We start from the raw sequence: 23,322 nt of genomic DNA, 5'->3' as shown, positions 1-23,322 counted from the left end.
ACTACACCGTAGCGCCAACTTCCAGAAAGTTGTCATCACCATCTTTCCAAGTGGAGGTCTGGGTGAGAGCTGGCTGAGTCCTGAGTCAGGGCTGACTGAGTCCTGGGTCAGTTGGTCGGGTGCTGATTGAGTACCGGCCCTGTGCTAACTCCCTGTGCACAGTGCTGATGGCCTTATCAAAGTCATGGGTGGTGCTGGCTGCCATGCCTGTGCCATGTGCAGAGGACTTCTGCAGTCACTGGAGCTTTGTCTCTGCAGGTTTTCCTTCTGGTCAAGATGGGTGGCCTTATCAGACTCCTGTAAGACCCTGGACATCTCTGCCCTGTGAGTGGGTGGGAAGCACCATACAGAGTGCTTGGGGGTCAGAGGGCACACTGGGCTCCTGGGCTGTAGCAGTGGAGAGCGGCTGAGGAAGCCAATGGGAGAGTCCACGTGAATTGATTCTTAGATTAACTGCCAACCAACCAAGCTGTGTGCATTTTACCAGGAGATGCTGGAAATGGTTAGGGGAGATGAACTGTGACATATACAGTGTGTAAGACATGATCTATGCCTCTGGTCATCCTTCTAAAGCTCATAGGAGTTAAATGCCAGGGGAGAAATACAAGCAACAATTCCAGCCTGCAGTTCTTACATTTCCCTGGAGTTCAGAGCGTACAATGGGTTTTTCCCCACATTTAATTTCATTATTGAGATTAAAGAGGTCACTTTCAGTGACACAGGCAAGCCTGTGTCAGAGGCGAGAACAGAACCTTTGAGGACAGGTGGGAGGCTATGGAAAGGTGGATTGTCGTGTGTGACAATCAGGGAGGGTGGTGTGTGGGGTGATGGGCAGTGGAAGATGGAATTTGGAAAGCAAAATGGAACTTGGTAATGCTGGGCTTCGAATTCGTGGTAGGACGTTACTGCAAGCGGCCCTCTAACATCCTGTGTTCTTTGAAACCAAGATCACCTTGACCATGTGAAAGCAAAGTCTCTGAGCTGTTCATTGGGTAACATTTTATTCCCAATCCTAAAGTATCTGGAGTATAACTAATACCTCATATCTGTTGCATGGATGGATGGATGGATGGATGGATGGATGGATGGATGGATGGAAGGATGGATGGATGGATGGGTGGATGCATGGATGGGTGGATGGATGGATGGATGGGTGGAAGGATGGATGGATGGATGGGTGGATGGATGGATGGGTGGGTGGATGGATGGGTGGATGGGGGGATGGATGGGTGGATGGACGGATGGGTAGACGGATGGATGGGTGGATGGATGGGTGGATGGATGGGTGGATGGATGGATGGATGTGTGGGTGGATGGATGGGTGGGTGGGTGGATGGATGGGTGGTTGGATGGATGGATGGGTGGATGGATGGATGGGTGGATGGATGGGTGGATGGACGGATGGGTAGACGGTTGGATGGGTGGATGGATGGATGGATGGGTGGATGGATGTATGGGTAGACGGATGGATGGGTGGATGGATGGGTGGATGGATGGATGGGTGGATGGATGGATGGGTGGATGGATGGATGTGTGGGTGGATGGATGTGTGGGTGGATGGATGGATGGGTGGATGGATGGATTGATGGGTGGATGGATGGGTGGATGGACGGATGGGTAGACGGATGGGTGGATGGATGGGTGGATGGATGGATGGATGGGTGGATGGATGGATGGGTAGACGGATGGATGGGTGGATGGATGGATGGGTGGATGGATGGATGGATGGATGGATGGATGGATGGATGGGTGGATGGATGGGTGGAAGGATGGATGGATGGATGGATGGATGGATGGATGGATGCATGGATGGGTGGATGGATGGATGGGTGGATGGATGGATGGACGGACGGATGGATGGATGGATGGATGGATGGGTGGATGGATGGATGGGTGGGTGGATGGATGGGTGGATGGGTGGATGGATGGGTGGATGGATGGATGGGTAGACGGATGGATGGGTGGATGGATGGGTGGATGGATGGATGGATGTGTGGGTGGATGGATGGGTGGATGGATGGATGGGTGGATGGATGGGTGGATGGATGGATGGATGGGTGGGTGGACGGATGGGTGGATGGGTGGATGGATGGGTGGATGGACGGATGGGTGGATGGATGGGTGGATGGGTGGATGGTTGGGTGGATGGACGGATGGGTAGACGGATGGATGGGTGGATGGGTGGGTGGATGGATGGATGGGATCATTCTCTTATTGCCTTTTCCAGTGAATCGCAATTTCTTTTTCTTTTAAATCTCTTATAAACCTTTTTTCCCTGCATGTACTTCTGGTACCGTAGAGAAAGCCAATAGATCCCATGAAAATCTGAGTTGTACATGTACAAGGACACTTCAAAAAGTTTGTGGAAAATGGCATTAAAACTAAATTTTCTGTAATACAAATATTTTTGGAAATCCAGTATTTTTTCATAATATGCCGCTTCCATGAATTTTTAAAAATTTTATTTTTAGAAGATTTATTTATGTTTATTTGGAAGGTGGAATTCCAGAGATCAGGGGGTACAGAGAGGTCTTCCATCCACTGGTTCCCTTCCCAAATGGCTGCAACGGCTGGAACTGAGCCAGTCTGGACCCAGGAGCCGTTTCCGAGTCTCCCATGTGGATACAGAAGCCCAAGGACTTGAGCCATTCTCCACTGCTTTCCCCGGGTCCTAAGTAGGGAACTGAATCCAAGTGGAGCAGCCGGAACATGAACAAGCTACCACATGGGATGCTGCAGCCTGCTACATCTCAGTGCTGGCCCTGTTCCATGTACTTTTTGAAGACAGCAACAGTTTCACTTTTGTTTATTTGTTTATTTGTTTGCATCTGCAAAATCTTTAAATTGCATCTTCTATGAATTACTTGAAGTGCACTCATATGGCTACCTTGAAGAGGCCCATTGCAAGGATTGCCTCAGGGTCTCCAGCCTGTGGTCCAGTTTTCTGCTGTGTTCTCTCTGGGTTTGGAGGTCACCAAGTGCACGGGCAGCCAGAGCTGCTCTTGGTTGCATGAGCTACGCCATGAGAACCACTGTGTCCACCTTGCACAGCTGAGAAGGTGGAAGGCATAGCTGTTGTCAGCCATAAGCAAAACTGACCCCTGCCATCCTGTGCAGTTGGAGAGGCCCAGGTCTGCCTTCCTTCCGTAATCATTCTCCCAACTGCTCTTTTGCCCAGGTGAGAGAAGCCTGGGTGAGTTATGCTTTAAATTGTCTGGACCTTTTTGTAGATGAAAGCTTAACCTTTGGGAAAGGGGACAAGAATACAGAGTAGGAATTCAGACCCCGAATTCTTTTCCACTAGGTGGCTAGGGAACCTAGAAATGCACTAAGGTCAGACAGGCGTGGGAGCAGGGTCTCATCCTGTGTCACTCTCAGAAGGTCCTGGCCCCAGAGACTTGCTGCACCCCGGAGACCAGCCCTGGCTACTCCAGGCTTGCCCGCATCTGATGCTTGCGCACCATGCCATGTTGCTAGGGCAGCTCCACATTGGATTAGACTCACTTCCACAAAAAAGGATTCCTCAGGGGGAGAGCAGACCCCCCCCACCTGCACCCCCAAGAGCTGCTGGCATCCACTGCTGATCTGGTATCAATGGGTGCCCATGTGCTCTAAGCCAGGGCCCATGCGGACTCAGTCGGTCCCTGAACCTGAGCACCTTTGGACTGTATTCGAAGGTTGCAGGACACATCTGTTTCGTTGTATGCGTGTGTCCTTGGCACATGTGGTCTTTCTTGTGGGTGCCCAAATGAAGGTAGAACAGATCCTTCAGAACTAGCTGGGAGCTGCCTCCACTTCGTGGTCCTGGGAAGACACCAGTGTCTCTGCCCTCATCTGAGCCATCTCTACTGGGCGGGGTTGTGGGAGGGCTGAAATGGCAGAAGGACACCATCCCATTGCTGCCAGAATGCAGTCTCGTGGTGGGAGCCCCAGGTAGGGAGGTTCCTGGCGTTGGGTGCTGTGCAGGTCAGCTGGAGGCAGGGGCAGGACTTGTGTTGGACGCAGTTTTCAAAACAGGCTGGGATGTGTGCCTGGTTCCCCAGAGGAGAGCAGCTGCCACCTATCGGGACCTGAGTGGGCCCTGGCTGTGCTGCACAGTTGTGGCTTCTTGTGCCACTCAGCTCAGTGCTATGGAACATGAAAGCCATGTGGCTTTAAGATAAAGATACCCAACCAACCAGGCATTCATTTTGCACATTACATCGAAATCAGCATGTACAAAGTTAATATTCTGGACCTCGCTAGTGCTTCAGCCACACTTCCCTCCCCCAGGACCAGATCATGTCCCTCTAGCCCTGTGGCCTTGGAAACCCTCTTGGCACCTGTAGAGCTCCATGCCTGGCAAGAAAGCCGGAATGACCCCTGGTGCAATCCCAGAATGCCGGTTCCCCCTGGGTCCCCTGGGACTGTGACCTCGGCCGTACTGGATGACGTTGTGGTGGCACCAGGTGTCCGTATGGGTAGATGGAGGAAAGGCTTGCGTTCTCTGCTGGACTTTGACCTCCTGGCTCCTGGGTGTCCTTCTCCTGCATTCATTTTCTTGCTCTCTGCCACGTGAGGCCCAACTTGCAATCCAGTCCCTTGTTCTCACCCAGGGTGTGTTTAGCTAAGGTGCTGCTCCTCCCATCAGTTCCATTTCACGCTCTGGGCAGAAGGGAGAAGTCCCACCTCAGTGCTGCTTCTCCCAACCCTCTTCCCTGTCAGTGACCAGGAGTTTGAACTGCTCTCTGAGTATCTTTTTCCCCAGAGGTTGCTTTGGGGATGTGAAAGTCTGAGGCATCCCACCATGCCACTGGCTCCTCTGGCCCCCATGGGAGTGCCTGGAGAATCTGAGATCAGGAACCAGCAGTGGAGGTGCAGTGGCATGGAGCAGCACTTGTCCGGCCCTTGCCTGGCTCTCTGGCCTGCTAACCCAGGTGTCCTGCTGGCAGACCTAGGGAGGTAGCCTGTGCTGGTTGACAGTATGAACTTGCCCCACGCACCGGAGCGTCCCTTCTGCTTCCTTTCTTTCCTTCTTGGCAGCCTCTTCCTCTGACTTCGTTCCCTTGCCACAGTCCACATCAGGAAGTGTCTAGAGGAAGGATGGCAGACACTGAGCCCATGTGGACAGTGGCCAGCCCTGCGAGCCCCGTCTCTGAAAGGCAGCGGGTCCCTAGGGAGATCCAGGAGATGCCGTGAGCCCACAGGAAGTCACTCCCCTCCCTGTTGGTATGCTGGACAGCTGGATGCAGGGCAACGGGCCACCATGTACTTGGTCCTCCCCGTGGAGCCTGTATAACCTGGGGAAGGCTTTTGTATTAATTTATGATGGGTCTTGGGTCATGAAGAGCACCCAGGTGGTGGGTGAGGCTGATAGTGCCCCCAGCATCTTCCTACCATTACTGGGCGGAGAACCTGCAGCTAAAGTCAGGGCCACAGCCACATCTGCGGCACCACGGGAGCTCAGAGGCAGAGAAGTGCTGCTGCCCACGCCTCTCACCTTGTGCTGGAAAAATCCACAGGACAGATACAGACACGTAGGACCTGTACAGGAGCCCACGCTCCCTGCTGTGCTCTGTGGCTGCTGGGCTGACTGCCCACCCTGACCTGCCCTGGGGTTGGGCTTCCTTATGGGATCAGGTGTGAGGATGTAGGGGGATGCTGGGAGGTGGCCCAAAGCCTGCCTGAGCATGTTGGCAGTGTCCTTGTTGGAGCACATTCTGCAGCAGTGAGGGGACCACGACGTAGACTAGCCCTGGTCCTGAAGGGGATGGGAGGTGTACACAGCCTGGGCACCAGGGCCTGACCCCAGGGCCAGCAGCTTTCTCCACAAACCGTCTTCTTTCAGGTGTATCTGCTGGACAGATGCACACGTCGGCTGTGAGTGTGTGCTGGAATGGCGACCTCATGGGGCTTCTGACGCTTGACTGGCCCTGGGTCCAAGATTCCCCGAGTCAACTTGGAGCAGGTGCAGCCTCTGTCTCTAACCACCTTCCACTTGCTCTGTCCTCCAGGCACGGCTGAGGTGATCCTTCTTGATCCCCCCCGCCATCCCCTTGCTGATGGAGCTGCGGGAAGGCAGGGGAGAAACCTGGGATGCCCTAGCTTGGACCTGAGCCGCAGCATCTGCCCTGGGGCCTCTGTTTCACTGTCAGCCCTCCGTGGCCCGTCACAGCCACCCTTAACAAGCACTCCCAGCCTCCACTAAGATTCTTTCTGCACTCCTCTCCGCCATCACTTGCTACTCCTGGTTTTCCTTCTCCCCCTGCCCACCTCCCAGTCCTCTTGGTGATCTCCCCACCCACTTGGGTCCTAAAGCATTTTTCCCCTCCCTGCTCTGCTCTTCACCTGCTCCTTACCCTTCTTGGTTTCTGTCTTCTTCTGTGGCACCCTTGCTCCCTCTCCCTGCCTTCGCTCTCTAACTCCTGTGTCTCCCTCCACTGCACTGCAGGCCTCGGTGGGGATGGGTGATGGTCATATTGTGACCCTTCTGGGGTGCCTGTCCTGGGAGGTCATGGTGAAGGGCGTTGAGTTTCAACAACAAATCGCATCCCAGAGCCTGTAACATTGGCACCTGCATTTCAGCCCAGACAATGCCCGAGTTCCAGGGCCAATCGTCTTTGAAACTGTTCCAGGGCCTTTCCTCCCTGCCTCACACATGCCAGCGTCCCTCGCTGGTCCACATGGATGCCTCTTTACCACCTTTGGGAAGGATTGGTGGCCGTGTGATGATGAACTCAGTCCCTCCTGCCTGGGAATGGATCTCATGCTGCCCCACCCAGCGTGCTGCTCTGTTGGTAGGAAGCATATTAATTTCTTTGTACCTAGCGGTTGAGTTTAGTTAATGATGGTAATAAATATTCACGAGGGAACCCTGGCCCCCTAACCTTCTGGTGGCCACTGTGGCTCTGACCCTTCCCTCCTGGACACAACCCTAGTCTACAAAAGGGAGGTCCAACACAGCACCATCATGGGGATAAGTGTGGGGTCCCACTGGGGAGCCCGTATGCTGTGCCCACCCCATTCCCAGAAACACTGCTCTGTATGCACTGACCCCATGGACCTTTGGGTCCATCTGTCAGCTCACCCTCCTGTCTGCACTGATTGATCCCAAGGAGTCCCAGATGAAACCCTGGGGACAGAGCAGGCTTCTAAGCTTGGGTATTGGCTGCAGCTTAGCCCACTTCAGTTTCCTTAGAAAGGAGCTCCCTGGACCATTAAGGGACAGGGAGTGTGGCCATGTTAGAGACACATACGTGTACCTGCTAGGCAAGATCTTCTGTGCCTCTCTTGAAACTTCCCCGGATGCTGAGCTGTGGTGCCTTCAGGAGGCCTCTGTGAGCTTGGGGGCTTTTCCTTTCCTGTGAGCTTGTGTCTCCCACTTGGTTCCACTTAGCCAAGTTTTTCAGTTGTTCTAGCTGTCTCGAAAGGTGACACTGAGCTCTCAAGAGATCTGCTGCCGTCTTACCACTGCAGGCACCTTCCGGGTTTGGTTGTTTGCAGGACAGACAGAGAGAGAAAGCAGGTCCCGCAGTTCCTCCCGCCTTGGAGAGAGGCTTTTCTGACCAAGTCCCTTGGGGTTACATGCCTCCCCAAATCCCCCTGCTGCTCTCTGCTTGCCTCCATGTGTCCCAGGGCAGCTTTGGCAGGTCAGGCAGCTGCCGTGAGAGCCGCCTCCTCTCTCTCCCCATGCAGCCGCCTCTGCTCCTGGAGCTGGCAGCCCATCAGATTCCTTGTACAGAAAGGGGTGCCCCTGCATTCCTGATGATGGGGGAGGGGCACCGCTGACATGGCTCCCACTGGAGGAGTCCACCTGCTGTTGGTTGCCCGTCTTCTGTGGCATGGACTCCGTGTCCTGTGCACCCCAAAGACCCTTGTGCTGCAAATGTGAGTCCACTCGGAGTGAACGCGCCTGGAAAGGGGGCTCATCCTCTTGTTGCTCTGGGACAGGCTGGAGGGTGCATCCATTTGCAGTGTTTTGGCAATTCCATAGCAGACTTGAAGATGCCACTTGTAATGCTTCTTGGCTGGTACATCTACTTGCTCACTGACCACCCATGGACTGGACAGGGTGTGGGACATGGGAAACTGTTAACTATACAGAGCTGGTAGTTGGTTGAAACAGCAGGCACAGGTGGTGTCCATGCTGGGCTCCTTAGTGGGCAGAGGCATGAAGGAGGTCGGGAGAAGCCCGCTGCAGGGGCCTGGCCTCTCACCTCTGGCCTGTGGAACGGAGATCTTTTGTTCTTCACCATCCATGACTTTGTCTCTGGGGTTTCAGCAGCGGAGCTCAGCCCATTGGTTGAGAGTGCTGGATGGAGGATGTGTCTTCCTTAGGGGTGCTGCTTGTGGGCAGGGTGGCAGGAGGGAGGAGGGACATGACGCATGGATGGAAGGCCTAGGGCTGGAGCCTAGGCATGGGTTATAGAGAGGGGCAGTGGGGACACTGGCAGCTGAACCAGCCTGGGGTGGGAGGGTACCTTAGCCACACTGTGGGGCAGTGGGAGCCACTGGCGGCTGAACCAACCTGGGGTGGGAGGGCACCTTAGTCACACTGTGGAACAGTGGGCCACTGGCGGCTGAACCAACGTGGGATGGGAAGGTGCCTTAGCCACACTGTGGGGCAGTGGGCCACTGGCAGCTGAACCAGCCTGGGGTGGGAGGGCACCTTAGCCACACTGTGGGGCAGTGGGGGCCACTGGCGGCTGAACCAACCTGGGGTGGGAGGGCACCTTAGCCACACTGTGGGGCAGTGGGTCACTGGCGGCTGAACCAGCCTGGGGTGGGAGGGCACCTTAGCCACACTGTGGGACAGTGGGTCACTGGCGGCTGAACCAGCCTGGGGTGGGAGGGCACCTTAGCCACACTGTGGGGCAGTGGGTCACTGGCGGCTGAACCAGCCTGGGGTGGGAGGGCACCTTAGCCACACTGTGGGGCAGTGGGGGCCACTGGCGGCTGAACCAGCCTGGGGTGGGAGGGCACCTTAGCCACACTGTGGGGCAGTAGGAAATGGTCTCCACTGATCCAGCGTACACCTGTTGCTGGCCTGATTTGTGCAAGCTGAGGAGGCAAGGCCCTTGTTCCTAGAGAACCAGGCATGGGTGTGGGGGAGGCGGCATAGCAGCAGGAGCTGCCAGTCGCAATCCAAGGCAGCAGATGCTCTAACCACCAACATGGCGGGGACCAAGTCCTCTTCACGTCCCCCGCCCCAGGCTGACCTCTAACTGTCCAGGTAGTGTTTCCTCCCTCTATGCCCACAGGTAGCGAGGGCCCCATCACTGCAGGTGCCTGTGTACTTGTAAGGACCTTGGAAACCAAAACAAGGCCCTGGGTAGGTTATGCTTGAGGCTGGGTCTCCTCAGCACTGGAACCTTGCCATGTCCTTCCCAGATGGATTTTGGCCTAACTTTTCATTACCATGCCCCTCCCCCAAACCCACCAGTGATCAAACTGCCAGCTTTCTGAGGTCACCATGCAGGTTACAGTACTTGCTGGAGTGTGTTGGGGACCAGCCCATGAACAGCCAAGGTGAAGGTTGGGAGGGGGCCCTGGTCCCGGAGAGCCGCAATGCCCCGGCCAGGAGGTGGGACTGCCAGAGCTGCTGGCTTTTCGCTGCCAGCTAGGAACCTTTGTGGTCCGGCTGGCTGCTGTCTCCACCCTGTAGTGTGGGGTTGTCTCCGTCCTGGATCGAATCTCCTGAGAGCTGTTTGTGGGAGTGCAGTGCCAGGGTGTGGGCAGGTGTCTGTAGGAAAAGACAGGGCTTGAATGATGACCCAGGCCGTGAGGTGTGATGCTCTGGTCCCGGTCGGGTTCTTGACAGAGATGCCACTTTGATAGAAGACCTGGCGACCGGCGTGTTTCTGTGGATGGTGGGCTGTGGAACTGAAGCCGTCAGGTCACCTGTGCCCTACAGCCAGGGTGGCCACCTGCCCTGCACTTGGCACAGGGCTCAGTGGATTCCCTGGGGGAGGTGGGACCCTCAGGGCTGGCTGAAGCCAGGACAGGTCCAGGCACAACACCCACCCTCTTGCTCCTCCCTCCCGGCCCTCCTGAAGCTCGTGAGGTGCCACCAGCTGAGGAAGGCTCTGGAAGAAAGGGAGACGTCTTCCTTCCCCGTTCTTTCCTTCTGTCCTTCGTCTAGCTTGTACTTTGTCCGTCTTGCCTTGTGACCAGCAGAGGAGCCTCCCTAGGCTGCCGCTGTTACATCCTACACATAGGAAAGGAACATTTGCCACTTTGAGTGGTCACCTCGTAGTGGGTGGCTTCAGACATGAGGTTCGCCACGATGCTTCGCATCTCGGTTGACCCTTGGATTTGGTCATCTGTGAAGGACATTTCGTAGCCCAGGTGTGAAACTCTTGCTTTGTGATTTGCACAGCAGCAGAAGTACCCCTCTCAGTTACAGCTAATGCGTGTACCTGGGACCCTGTTCCCACCACAGTCCATGCCAGGGAAACATCTCAGCTTGGAAGGCACTGCTGCTGAGCAGGGGCCTGGGAAGGAAGGAATGGAGCTAGCAGAGGATTAACCACTGCCCACACACGGGCACCCCATGTGAGCCCAGGTTAGAACCCAAGCTGCTTCATTTCCAGTGCAGCCCTCTGCTAATGCGGCTGGGAGAGCAGTGAAGGATGCATGGCTTCAAGGGTTAGGTCCCTGCACCCATGCTGGGGACCTGGGTTGTGCCCCTCAGTGCTGGCTCTGGCCTGGCCCACACTGGCCATTGTGCCCATCTCGGGAGTCAATCAGTCGATGGAAATTTCTTTCTCTCTCTCTTTTTCTCTCTCCCTCCCTCCCTCCTTTTCTCCTTTCCTTCCTTCCTCCCTTCATTTCTTTCTAGCTGCCTTTCTTTCTTGCTTTCCTCATCTCTCATCTCCCTCCTCCCCTCTCTCCTTGCCTTTCAAAGAATAAATACACTTTTAAAAAATAACAGAAAAAAGGAAAGAATACACATGACCTAGAAGAAGTGGCGAGGCGGGAATATCTGACTTCAAGGGAGTCATTTCCCTGTTTTTATTTGTTTGCTTTTTTCTGATGTAAACCTGATGTGGTTCAACTCTTTAAAGTCATTGGAATGAATTCTACAAAGCGTTCCTTCCTTTTCGAAGAGCTTTAGTGGAAACAAACAGAAGTTAGCCTAGAGAGAGTCCTGTGGCCTCTGGCCACTAGCACACCTGTTCGCTGGCTCTCATAAACCAACAGGGACTAGGAGCTGACCGGAGGAATGACCGGGAGAGTCTAAATGAAAGAATGTGGGTGTATGTGTCGGTGGTGGTGATGAGGGGGAATCACCGTCTCATTCCCACACACACCCAAGGGTGCTCCATGTCTCTGTGCGGGAGCCAGTGATGCCCTGCACCTACCTGGGAAGTACAAGCTGGATTTATGTCCCTGGTTCCCCCAGCCTCCGGAAAAAAACAGGATCCCTTGCTGGATGCCCAGGAAGCTTATGCTGAGTAAATATTGACAAAGTACTCTAAAGAGCAAACACTTTGACATTTGTAAGGTCCACTGGAAGGTCTTGTATATATTTATACAGCAGGCATGAGCGGCGCATACCAATGTTCCTGAACTTGTTCTGACATAGCTCTCTGTGAAGTGGAGAGCACCTGCAGCCAGGTGGCCGGAAGCAGCCCCGTGTCGCCGTGGAGCGCAGACTGGGGTGAGGTTGTCTCCTGATCAGAGCTGACAGCACTTCTAAAAAGAAAGGGAGAGTTACACAGAGAGACAGAGAGATCTTGCAGCCACTGGTTTCTCCTCCAGAAGGCTTCAATGGCCAGAAAAGAACTGGCCTGGAGGCAGGAGTGAGGAACTTCTTCCAGGTGTCCTGTGTGAGTGCAGGTGCTCACGCACTTGGGCCGTTGCTCTGCCGTTGTCCCAGGTGCCTGAGCAGGGAGCTCTATTAGCAGTGGAGTAGCCGGGACTTGAACTGGTGGTGCTGTGGAATGGTGGCGCTGCAGGTGGCTGCCTCACTCACTCTGCCACAGTGCCAGCCCTCAACGCTCCATCCTGGGAGGAAACTTGATCCGAGCTTTTGCTGAGAGCTGCTTTTCCAGAAGGAAGGAAGAAAAAGCCTGTTTTCCATGTACTGCAATTGACGTACTTTTCTTCTTTCCTTGGTACAAATTTTATTGATGTTTTGGTACTTTATTAAAGATTGAGCCTCAAAAAATGTAATGAGTAAAAAATGCTTGCTTAATTTAAATTGTGAATCTGTCTGTTAAGAAATGCATTAGGGGTAGGAGAAGCATAAGACATATTAATTGACAGACAGGAACTGCTGTCTCTGAGGTTGATACAAGTAATTTATTACTTTAGAAATGAATGCCACCTCCAGAATGTGCTTCATTAATTTCAAATTTAGTTTTAATTTCAAGCTGTTGCCCCTTGAGAAGAATAAGGTGGCAAATTATGTTTGAAGAGCAGATTTTTTTTTCTTTTGCTCCAAAGAAGCACCACATTTTAACTATTTAATTTTATAAATAACTTTGCCCGCTGAGTTTGCTTGTGTGTGTCCCGAGAGCCGGGAGCGGATGTGCCGAGAGTCACTGAACTAATGTTTTGGTTTCCTTTCTCTCCTTCTGCCCTCTTCTCGCCTCTCTGCGCTGCCCGGCCTGCTGGCTTGCCCACCTGTTAATCCCGGCAGCCTATGTTTCGGATGAACTCAAGGCAGCCGCCCTGGTAGATGAAGATACGGGGCCGGAAGAGCAGCCTGCAGATGGAGAGCCAGCGGCCAAGTACCTGTGTCCCGACAAGGAGCTTGGCAAGACGTGCCCCAGCTACCAAAACTCCCCAGCGGCGGAGTTTTCCAGCCATGAAATGGACAGCGAGTCACACATCAGCGAGACCAGCGACCGAATGGCTGACTTTGAGAGCGGGTCCATTAAGAATGAAGAGGAGACCAAGGAGGTGCCAGTACCGCTGGAGGACACGACTGTGTCCGACAGCCTGGAGCAGATGAAGGCCGTGTACAACAACTTCCTGTCCAACTCCTACTGGTCCAACCTCAACCTCAACCTGCACCAGCCCTCCTCGGAGAACAACGGCAGCAGCAGTAGCAGCAGCAGTAGCAGTAGCAGCTGTGGCAGCGGCAGCTTCGACTGGCACCAGAGCGCCATGGCCAAGACCCTGCAGCAGGTGTCACAGAGCCGCATGCTGCCCGAGCCCAGCCTCTTCAGCACAGTGCAGCTGTACCGGCAGAGCAGCAAACTCTACGGCTCCATCTTCACCGGCGCCAGCAAGTTCCGCTGCAAAGACTGCAGCGCCGCCTACGACACGCTGGTGGAGCTGACGGTGCACATGAATGAGACGGGCCACTACCGCGATGACAACCACGAAACCGACAATAACAACCCCAGGCGCTGGTCCAAGCCCCGCAAGCGCTCCTTGCTGGAGATGGAAGGCAAGGAAGATGCCCAGAAAGTGTTGAAGTGCATGTACTGTGGCCATTCCTTCGAGTCCCTGCAAGACCTGAGCGTCCACATGATCAAAACAAAACACTACCAAAAAGTGCCTCTGAAGGAGCCTGTCACTCCCGTCACAGCCAAAATCATCCCCGCCCGGAAGAAGGCTCCGCTTGAGCTCGAGCTGCCCAGTTCCCCGGACTCCACGGGTGGCACCCCCAAAGCCCCTGCGGCGGCCGATGCCAACGATGCGCTTCAGAAGAACTCCAACCCTTACATCACGCCAAATAACCGCTACGGCCACCAGAACGGGGCCAGCTACGCGTGGCACTTCGAGGCGCGGAAGTCGCAGATCCTCAAGTGCATGGAGTGTGGCAGCTCCCACGACACGCTGCAGGAGCTCACGGCGCACATGATGGTCACCGGCCACTTCATCAAGGTCACCAACTCAGCCATGAAGAAGGGGAAGCCCATCATGGAGACGCCTGTCACACCCTCCGTCGCCACCCTGCTGGATGAGAAGGTGCAGTCCGTGCCCCTGGCGGCCACCACGTTCACATCACCCTCCAACACCCCCGCCAGCATCTCGCCCAAGCTGAATGTGGTGGAGGTCAAGAAGGAAGTGGACAAGGAGAAGGCGGGCACCCCAGAGGAGAAGCCCAAGGAGAAGGAGAAGGCGAGCGAGGAGGAGGAGAAGTACGACATCTCCTCCAAGTACCACTACTTGACCGAGAACGACCTGGAAGAGAGCCCCAAAGGGGGCCTCGATATCCTCAAGTCCCTGGAGAACACCGTGACATCCGCCATCAACAAAGCCCAGAATGGCACCCCGAGCTGGGGGGGCTACCCCAGCATCCACGCTGCCTATCAGCTCCCCAACATGATGAAGCTGTCTCTGGGCTCGGCGGGCAAGGGCACGCCCCTGAAACCCATGTTTGGCAACAGCGAACTCGTGTCCCCCACCAAGAGCCAGAACCTGGTCTCTCCACCCAGCAGCCAGACCTCCCCCATGCCCAAGACCAACTTCCACGCTATGGAGGAGCTGGTGAAAAAAGTCACCGAGAAGGTGGCCAAGGTCGAGGAGAAGATGAAGGAGCCGGAGGGCAAGCTGTCCCCGCCCAAGCGGGCCACGCCTTCTCCCTGCAGCAGCGAGCTCAGCGAGCCTGTCAAGCTGGAGGCAGCCAGCGATGGGGGCTTCAAGAGCCAGGACAGCAGCAGCCCCAGCCCTCCGCGGGAGGGCACCAAGGAGGGCAGCCCCAGGGCCGAGCCCGTGGAGAACGGCAAGGCCCTGGGGCAGCCCCTGACTGGAGGTCTGAGTGGCAGTACGGCCATCATCACGGACCACCCGCCCGAGCAGCCCTTCGTGAACCCACTGAGTGCCCTGCAGTCAGTCATGAACATCCACCTGGGCAAGGCCGCCAAGCCCTCGCTGCCTGCGCTAGACCCCATGAGCATGCTCTTCAAGATGAGCAACAGCCTGGCCGAGAAGGCGGCCGTGGCCACCCCACCACCCCTGCAGGCCAAGAAGGTCGACCACCTGGACCGCTATTTCTACCACGTGAGCAATGATCAACCCATAGACCTGACCAAAGGCAAGGGTGACAAGGGCTGCCCTTTGGGGTCGGTGCTTCTGTCCCCCACGTCCACGGCCCCAGCCACCTCCTCCTCCTCCTCCACGGTTGCCACAACGACGGCCAAGACGGCTGCCGCCGTGGTGTCCTTCATGTCCAACTCGCCACTGCGCGAGAACGCCTTGTCGGACATATCCGACATGCTCAAGAACTTGACCGAGAGCCACACGTCCAAGTCGTCCACGCCCTCCAGCATCTCTGAGAAGTCCGACCTCGACGGGGCCACTCTGGAGGAGGCCGAGGAGGCGACGCCAGCGCAGAAGAGGAAGGGCCGCCAGTCCAACTGGAACCCCCAGCACCTGCTCATCCTCCAGGCCCAGTTTGCCGCCAGCTTGCGACAGACCTCAGAAGGCAAGTACATCATGTCCGACCTGAGCCCCCAGGAGCGGATGCACATCTCCCGGTTCACGGGTCTCTCCATGACCACCATCAGCCACTGGCTGGCCAATGTGAAATACCAGCTCCGAAGGACAGGTGGAACAAAGTTCCTCAAGAACCTGGACACAGGCCACCCCGTGTTCTTTTGTAACGACTGTGCGTCCCAAATCAGGACTCCCTCCACGTACATCAGCCACCTGGAGTCACACCTGGGCTTCCGGCTCCGGGACTTATCCAAACTCTCCAGCGAACAGATTAGCAATCAGATAGCACAAACCAAGTCGCCGTCAGAAAAACTGGTGACGTCCTCCCCAGAGGAGGACCTGGGGACCTCCTACCAGTGCAAGCTCTGCAACCGGACCTTTGCCAGTAAACATGCGGTGAAACTTCACCTTAGCAAAACGCACGGGAAGTCGCCCGAAGACCACCTCCTGTACGTGTCCGAGCTGGAGAAGCAGTAGCGTTTGCTCGGAGGGAAAACTCCTCCAAGGCACCTTAAGGCCCCGCCCCCACCCCATCCTCACTCCCTCACCCCCCCATCCTGTCTGGTTCTTGGCACACGTTCTGGTTTCCACTGCGGAGAAAGCAGCGCTCTGGGCTGGGCTGTTTTGTAATCGCTGTACAGTGTTTCCTAGAGGCTCAGCAGCAGCAGCTGCTGCTCCTGGTGAACTAGGAAGGTTAAGGCGCAGTGCTCAGTGTTTGGAACTTTGTGTAAATGGGATTTAGTTGTGAGTCTCCCTCCCCGATGCTTCAAGCTGCATGCATTCAGACAGTTGAATTAAGCATTTATAAGGAAACTGGGCGCACTTTCGCCACGAGACCCGAGAGTGCTGGCGTCTCTCCCCTTTCATCTTCAGCCCTCCGAGTACTTTGAAGCACTTTTGCATTAATTTGGTTAAAAAATAAAATGAAAGAATACTAATGTATGAAGCTCTGTTTTTTAAACTCCTTTACCAGCTTAGTTATAAAGAGTACTACGAACCTCCATTTGTGCAGGTCTGCAGGGGTATAACACGCCTTGAAATTTAAAAGAATATTATTTTCACATTGAAACATAGATGTATATATTGTATAGATTTCAGACTCTTATGGAAAAAAATGTGATTGTGGTTAAATGACCTCTTTTTCTTTTCTTTGCATTTATAACAACAGTGTTTTATGTACTCTGCTATGCTCCGGGCATAAGCTGCGCCTCTGTATAGTGTATATTTCTCTCTTTCTTCCTTTTTTTTTTTTTAAGGTCTATGGATTTTGTTTTGTTTTTACATGCAAACATTGTAAATTATACAGAAGATACCACAGATAGCATTTATAAAGTATACAGAAACATTATCTGAAAGCAAAGTATGATTGTTTTGCTTTACAGTACATTTATATTGATAGAAGTTCATGTTTAAATTATACATATTTATTAGCATCAGATGATCGTTTGTCCCGAACAGTCTGAACAGACGAGGCCAGGAGATATGTCCCTGGCTGGCATCCTAACTATTTTGCACATGATTTTTAAAAAGGTATTTATTAAGAAATCAAAGAACACTCAAAAACTCAGTGCTCAAAGGGTTAAGTCTATTTGAAAAGGGGGGGAAAGGACAAAAAAAAAAAAAAGAACTTGTACTGTATTTCCTAAACATTGATAAAGCCTTTAAAATGTTTGTACTGTAATACTTTGCTTAAAAGTCACACGGCATCCTGTGATACAGTCTCTCTTATTTATAAGCCTTTTCGGTTGCCGTTCCAGACTGAAGGATGCCTTTTTATTTCAATCGGTAACTTTCTGTTTTGTTCTTCCTAATTATTCTCCCAAGATCCCACGCTGCAGCTTTATCTTTAGGCTTATGAAAGGTAACCCGTGGTTACCGGCTCTCCAAGTGGTTCTGTTCCTCTCCGTTTTTGGCAGTTAATTTGCAGCACTAACTGACAGCTGACACCGTGCAAGAACCTATGTATAAAATATTGGCATGTAAACAGCACAGGCACCGTGACACACTCCGTGCCCTGTTTCCTTGTTGACAATGACTCTTCATAGAACCCTTTTTTTCTATGGCGGTATTAAAATGGTCTTTTTGCTATAATTTTGTGTTGCGTTCACAATTATGTCTGAAATGTGCTACGACTAACGAGCACATTAAAATTAAATTGTATGCGATCTGTTTACGACTGGGTTGGTTGCTGCGTCTGCCAGGTGCTGGCAGTCGGAAGCGGCAGGCGAATCAGGAGAGTTTTAGTGAACTTTGGTGGAGGCTAAGCAGGCGGTGACCGACTGGCGACCGCTGGGGCAGCCTTGGCCCCGCAAGGATAAAAATGTGCAGAAGAAAAGACAGGAGCTAGAATCTTCCACGGAAAAGTGATGTCAGAGGATGCGCTTCCTGTCAGCTGCGACAACTCAGGTAGGGCCCCCCCAAGCTCCCGCAGAATGGAGGGGTACAGTCTAGGGAAGCAGAGGAGTCATGGCTCTGAGCGGCGAAAGGGAGGCTGAGGGGGAAGTAAGCTCGGATTTGAGTGCCGCTTTCCACATAGCAGGGGCCAGAGCCAAAGCAGGCACAGACTTTGGGGGTCCACCAGCTTTCACACATGTGCCAAGGCAGCCAGGGATCCCGAGGTTGGGGGTGGTGCTGTGCCTTACAGGAGGAGAGGAGAGGGAACCCAGCCACAAGGGGGGGGAGGAACATTTATATGATAATCGTGGGCTTTTATTGGCCCCGGCAAATCATGCCAACGAAACGCTGGGAACATCATGTAAAATTGTAAAATACCTTTATTACTGTATTCAAACCATTCCCGCAGTTAGGCGGAATCTTCTCTCCTAACCTAGAATTACACAAATGAGAGATATATTACATCCGTGTAATACATAAAACACCTCAACTAAAAAAAAAAAAGCCCACCCTTTTATTAAAAATGTAAATTAAGCCTTTTCGGAGATGTTCTGCAACACGCCCACGGCTTTCCGTTCATCTCCACCCCTTTTTGTCAAGATGGGTCTGGGTTTTCTGTCTCTTCTATTTTTTCTTCGGCATTCCATCCCTCTCCGCCCCAGAGTTTCCAGAGAGAGAGAGAGAGAACCTCGCTGTGGCTTAAAACAAGCTCTTGGCTTCAGTGAGCACTGGCTCTGCCCTTGCCTGGCACTGCGGGCCTCCACATGGGCCGGGTGGGTGGGCAGGCAGTGGGGAGGGTGCAGTCTCCCCTGCCCCCATTGCCCACCTGCTGTGGGGCCAGCCGTGCTCTTCCTGGAGCAGTTCTTTGCCCTGCTAGCTAATGTTACCTGAGTCACCTTCGAGGAGCCAATGGAGGCCAGCTTGCCTCCCCAGCCCTTCATCCCCTGGCGATGGGTGGGGTGGGACCTGGGGCACAGAGACCCCCCTCCCTCCTGTGCCTTCCGCATCTTCACATCCTGGAGCCCAGATTTCCACTCTTGGATTTTTCACAGGTTAAATATAGCATCGGTTTATTAGAATCCAAAGTCCTGCATCTAACAGATTAAACTGACAACACTTCCATCACCACCAGGGCCCATGTGGCTTGAAGGGAGATGGGATGGGATCTGCAAGCAATGGGGGAAGCCCCCCTCTCCATGGTTTGGGAGAAGAACTTCTTGTTCTGCCCATCCCACTCCCAGTATTATCTTTAGGGCTTTTCACAACTGGGGCCCGGGGAGGGTTGTGGGGACGGAAACAGATTCATGGTCAAAGTTGGTAGCAGCTGTTGGCTGGTACTTGATGCTTTGGGCTCACGGCCAGGAAAGGACTGTTTCAATGTAAGTGGGGTACAGACATCAGATTCACCTCCAAGGACACAAGAACAGTGAAATACTAGCTATGAAAGCAAACTGATCTAAAATCATGCAGCAGTAAGATGTAATTTGTGGCAGGGACCCTTAACTCACCTGGAAATTCAGGGCTCTTTCCTCCTGAGGTCACCAGATCTGTGCCTAACTAAAGAGAGGGCCACCACTTGGATGAGCTCTCCCCAACCCCTCCACATCATCTCTTGCCCCACCACAGCTGGGAGTTGCCCTAATTTCCCTGAGATCAAACAGGACCAAGTCGCCATTCACATCTGCTGTAGTTGGGCACAGGTTGCATGGTTGGTGTTAACAGAGGGTCAGATTTCCCCAGGGACAGGGGAGGGGAGGGAACGTTGTGAAGTGAGGGAGGTTTCCATCCCAGGTGTATCGGTGACCCTGGCCTCACCCCACCCAGCCTGGGCTGGTTGCAGTCCTACTGTATATCTTGTAGCCATCACATTTAGGCAGTATCTTAAAATAACATTGGTGATAAATGTGCAATTTAGCTAATTTATGGTGCTGTGATTCGCTCAGGGCTACATGCAAGATGAAAATCTTAAATGGAGCTTGAACAGTTCACTTCGCAACAAGAAATCAATATGCCACATCTTAGCTATTGGCTGCAGTCAACATTTAGCAGAAATATCAGTGATGTATCTTTAAGTTTTAGGCAGCAAGGATTCTATAATTAACCAAAATCTTACATGTGCGTTAGAGAGGGTTGGTTATGATGAGGGCCTGCTCTCCCTGGCATCTCCGTTCCCACTTCCATGCTGCAGAAAGAAAAAGCAAATGCATCAGGAACTCTTTGACAGGCGTTTGTCCTCCAGGTGCCAGGGCTCAGGTGGAACCTGCTGTCCCAGGAGGCCTGTCCAGGACAGCAGTCCCATATGCCTGAATGAGTGCTTCTGTCAAGTTCGCGTCCCTCTGACCAGGTGGACTTCAGTGCCCCAGTGCCTGCTCACTCTCAGTTCCACAGACTGACTGAGAACATACGGAGGGAAAAAGGGGCCTCCGGCCATCCTTACTGGGAGCCGAAATCTGGAAGGTGGAAGCTGGGGGTGCTAAAGGCATGGGAAGCCCTGAGCAAATCCAGTGTAGAAACAATTTCCAAGTCATCTAATACAGAAATAAATAAATAAAATGATTCTGCTCTTTTTTTTTTAAAGATTCATCTATGCGGTTCTTTTGAGATTGGAAAATTGCAATCACATTTTATTCTGTTGACTATTTAGCACGAAAATAATACACGAATTATCGGAAGCAATCATGAAAGAGAAAACATACTGGCCCAACACCATTCTTTAATAATAAATACTTTAACTTTAAAATAATAGCTATTATCCTCTTCCGCTAATGGAGAAATTACCATTTTTACTCTACCAGATATGCTTTTGGTAATAGAAACGCTAACCTCTTCTCTCCCTGGGGATTTATTAGCGAACACGGGTAATTTTTGGCAAAGGAAACCTGGAACTGTGTTCCCCGTGGGACCCCTGCGCTGGTTGATGCCTTTCAGCCTCTAGCTAACCTTGGGGATACGGGAGAAGACAAGGCAGGTGGCTGCTGCTCCCACGCAATGCCACGGTGTGCCAGCCTTGGTGAACATGCTGTAGTTAGCCGCCTGGACTCTGTCTCTTAGCACAAGGCTCCTGGGAAACAAAGCTGTCTGAGACAGCGCCGCCTTGTCCATGCGCACTGCAACAGCGGCTGCCTGGCTGCCCAGGGCACGGTTGGTTCTCAGTATCAGTGCAGAGCTGCAATCAAACACGGGTTTTGTTTCAGGCAGTTGTGGGCAGTTGTGTCTGCTCCTCATACCCCACTGAATTTCCCACAAGCCAGAGGGAGATGCTGTTTGGCTCACAGGTGTCATTTTTCCTATCCCCAAAGTTTGCACAGGCGGTGCCCCCTATGAGGACCAAGGAGCCCTGCAGCCAAGCCATCAGTCCCCAAGCGCCCCTCAAATCTGTGACCATATTCCTTGCCTCGCCAAGACACTGCCTTGCCTGATGGCCTAGTGTGGCTTCAGATTCAAGAAGAACAACTCGGTCGGGCTCCAGCTTGGGACCTGAAAAGTGGCTTAAAGTAGGCAGCTTGGGGAAGACTGTGCAGTGTTGGGGTGTCTGAGTCCCCATGCTTGTTCCAAGGATGCGAGGAAGGCTTTCCTTCCACCTTTGCACCATGCCGCGTACTAATACATTCTTAATAAATCGCTGCTGATGGGAATGAAGAGAAGCGAGGTGACCCCTCTGCAGAGATGAGCAGCCACAGTGAGTGAACTCCGTCACTAACTCAGACTTCAGGGTGTACCCTTCCTTCCTGCCTAACCTGTGTTATCCAGAACACAGGGCAAGTGGAGGCTAGCCAGCTAGCAAGGGGTTCCCTAGTCAAATGTAAATGAAAGTTGAGCTCCGCAGCCCTGCTGGCTGCAGCAGTTAAGCTCTGCAGCCACACACAGGTGGTCACAGTCACCCTGCTGGACCGTGTAGAGAGACTGCCATCATCACAGCAGAGTGCCCAGGTGTTTGTGATTCAGGGGTGTCTCTCAGAATCCCAATTTTGCCAGCATTCTTACCCCAATCCAAGCTGGGGACACTGCGTCCTTCACCTTAGGCAGAGAGTTCTAAAGTGTGGAAAATTGCTGATCCTCCCCCCGCCCACCAAAGGATGCAAGTGTTGTCTAGACTACAATGCTCCAAGAGCCGATGCCTGTGGCCGTGACCTTGCCATGCCCTTGGCCAGGGTCAGTCCAGCAGTCCCCAGACTGCTCTCTTTTCCTAAGGACCCAAAGGCCCCTCTCGAGTTCCCGCCTCCTGCCCCTAACATGTGGGCCCAGGGTGTGGCCTGCACCACACCCCTGGGGACCCAGACCCTCTGTTTCTTTTGGCACAGCTCCACACAGCCATGGAGCGGCCATCCTAGTCTCTTTCATGAAATTAGAATACATCAATGGAACTTTGAAAATGGACTTCTTAGATTGGGGGGGAGGGGGTTTGCACTATAAAAATGATCGTGTGTAACATTTTACTCCCATTTTTCTCCCGCCCCCCCCCCCGTCCGCACGGCAGGATTCCAGGGACACATTTATGACCATCATAATTGTGACTTAGAGATCTCCCCAGCCAAGTGAAATGAAATTACGAGAAACTGAAATCTGTTTTAATTGGAGCATTTATGAAAAAAGAAGAAGAAAGAAAAAAAAAACCCCTCAGACTTGCTGCATTTTCCTTTTATGTGATTCTCTAGTTCATAGCCACACCTGTGTCTGGAAACGGGGTTGGGACAACTTGGGCCAACAGAGTCAGGGGAGAGGAGGGAGGATGGGATAGGTGTGTCAGGAAGGAGTCGGCTTCTTAGCTTAAAAAAAAAAAAAGATGGAGGTGCCGTAGCTGGAGTTCCGCCTCAGTGACCATGAACCAAGTCGGCAGAAGCTGAAGGACTGGCTCCTGAAAGCCTCATCAGGGCTTGTCATCGCTCTAATGAATATCATTTAAATTGCTTTGTATATTGGTGGAGTTTGGATGTCGATTTAATTTGTGCATGTGTTTGAGTTCTTCTGCTTGGCTAGGCTAACAGAGAAGCAGCCGCCTAATGAAAACTGAGTTGGTGACAGTGTGATGCGCTCCAGCCCAGTCACATGGCTTTGAAGGGTTGCCGTGACAGCCTTCCAAAAGTGGGAGATGCGGCTGAGGAGAGGAAGACGCGGCGCAACGGCAGTGATGAGGCCCGTGGTGTGTGGGGTTGCACAGGTGGGCTCTGGCCTCTCAGTTCAGAGACGGTGCCTCTTGGGTGCCTGGGGTCTGGGGGGGGTTCTTCCACTTGGATGGAGTTGCTGGGGTGCCTTGTGGTTAAGGTGAGACTGAGCCTGCGCCTCCAGCAAGAGAGGTGGTCCAGGAGCGCAGCTGAGCAAGCCGCTTTCTCCTCTTCCGCAGCGCTATCTCCATCCCAAGCGGTGAGGTCACCGTGTCCTTCCCACAGGACTCCAGTTCTGCTCTCCTGATTTGGTCACTCACCCAGTTTCTTGTGTCTCCCCAGTCTACCAAGGAGCGGCCCAGGCTGGTGTTTAGCGGGGCCCATTGACAGATGAGCTCCAGGGTGCTCGGGCTTCCCTAGATGGGTTCATGAGACCAGCCACGCCTTCTGT

General features: G+C 53.3%; 1 protein-coding gene across 1 annotated transcript in view; it reads left to right on the top strand.

Moving 5' to 3' along the window:
- Positions 1-15,905, top strand: part of TSHZ3 (teashirt zinc finger homeobox 3) — a 67,664-nt gene extending 51,759 nt beyond the window's left edge. Inside the window, exon 2 of the mRNA XM_058674925.1 lies at positions 12,626-15,905. Within this exon, the coding sequence (XP_058530908.1) occupies positions 12,626-15,852 (3,227 nt within the window). The 3' untranslated portion in view covers positions 15,853-15,905. The remainder of the gene's footprint in view (positions 1-12,625) is intronic.
- Positions 15,906-23,322: the final 7,417 nt, after the last annotated feature.

This window comes from Ochotona princeps, chromosome 16, assembly GCF_030435755.1.
Source record: "Ochotona princeps isolate mOchPri1 chromosome 16, mOchPri1.hap1, whole genome shotgun sequence".
Taxonomy (NCBI): domain Eukaryota; kingdom Metazoa; phylum Chordata; class Mammalia; order Lagomorpha; family Ochotonidae; genus Ochotona; species Ochotona princeps.
The sequence above is the reverse complement of the archived record's forward strand: the minus strand, read 5'-3'. Positions and strand labels throughout refer to the sequence as shown.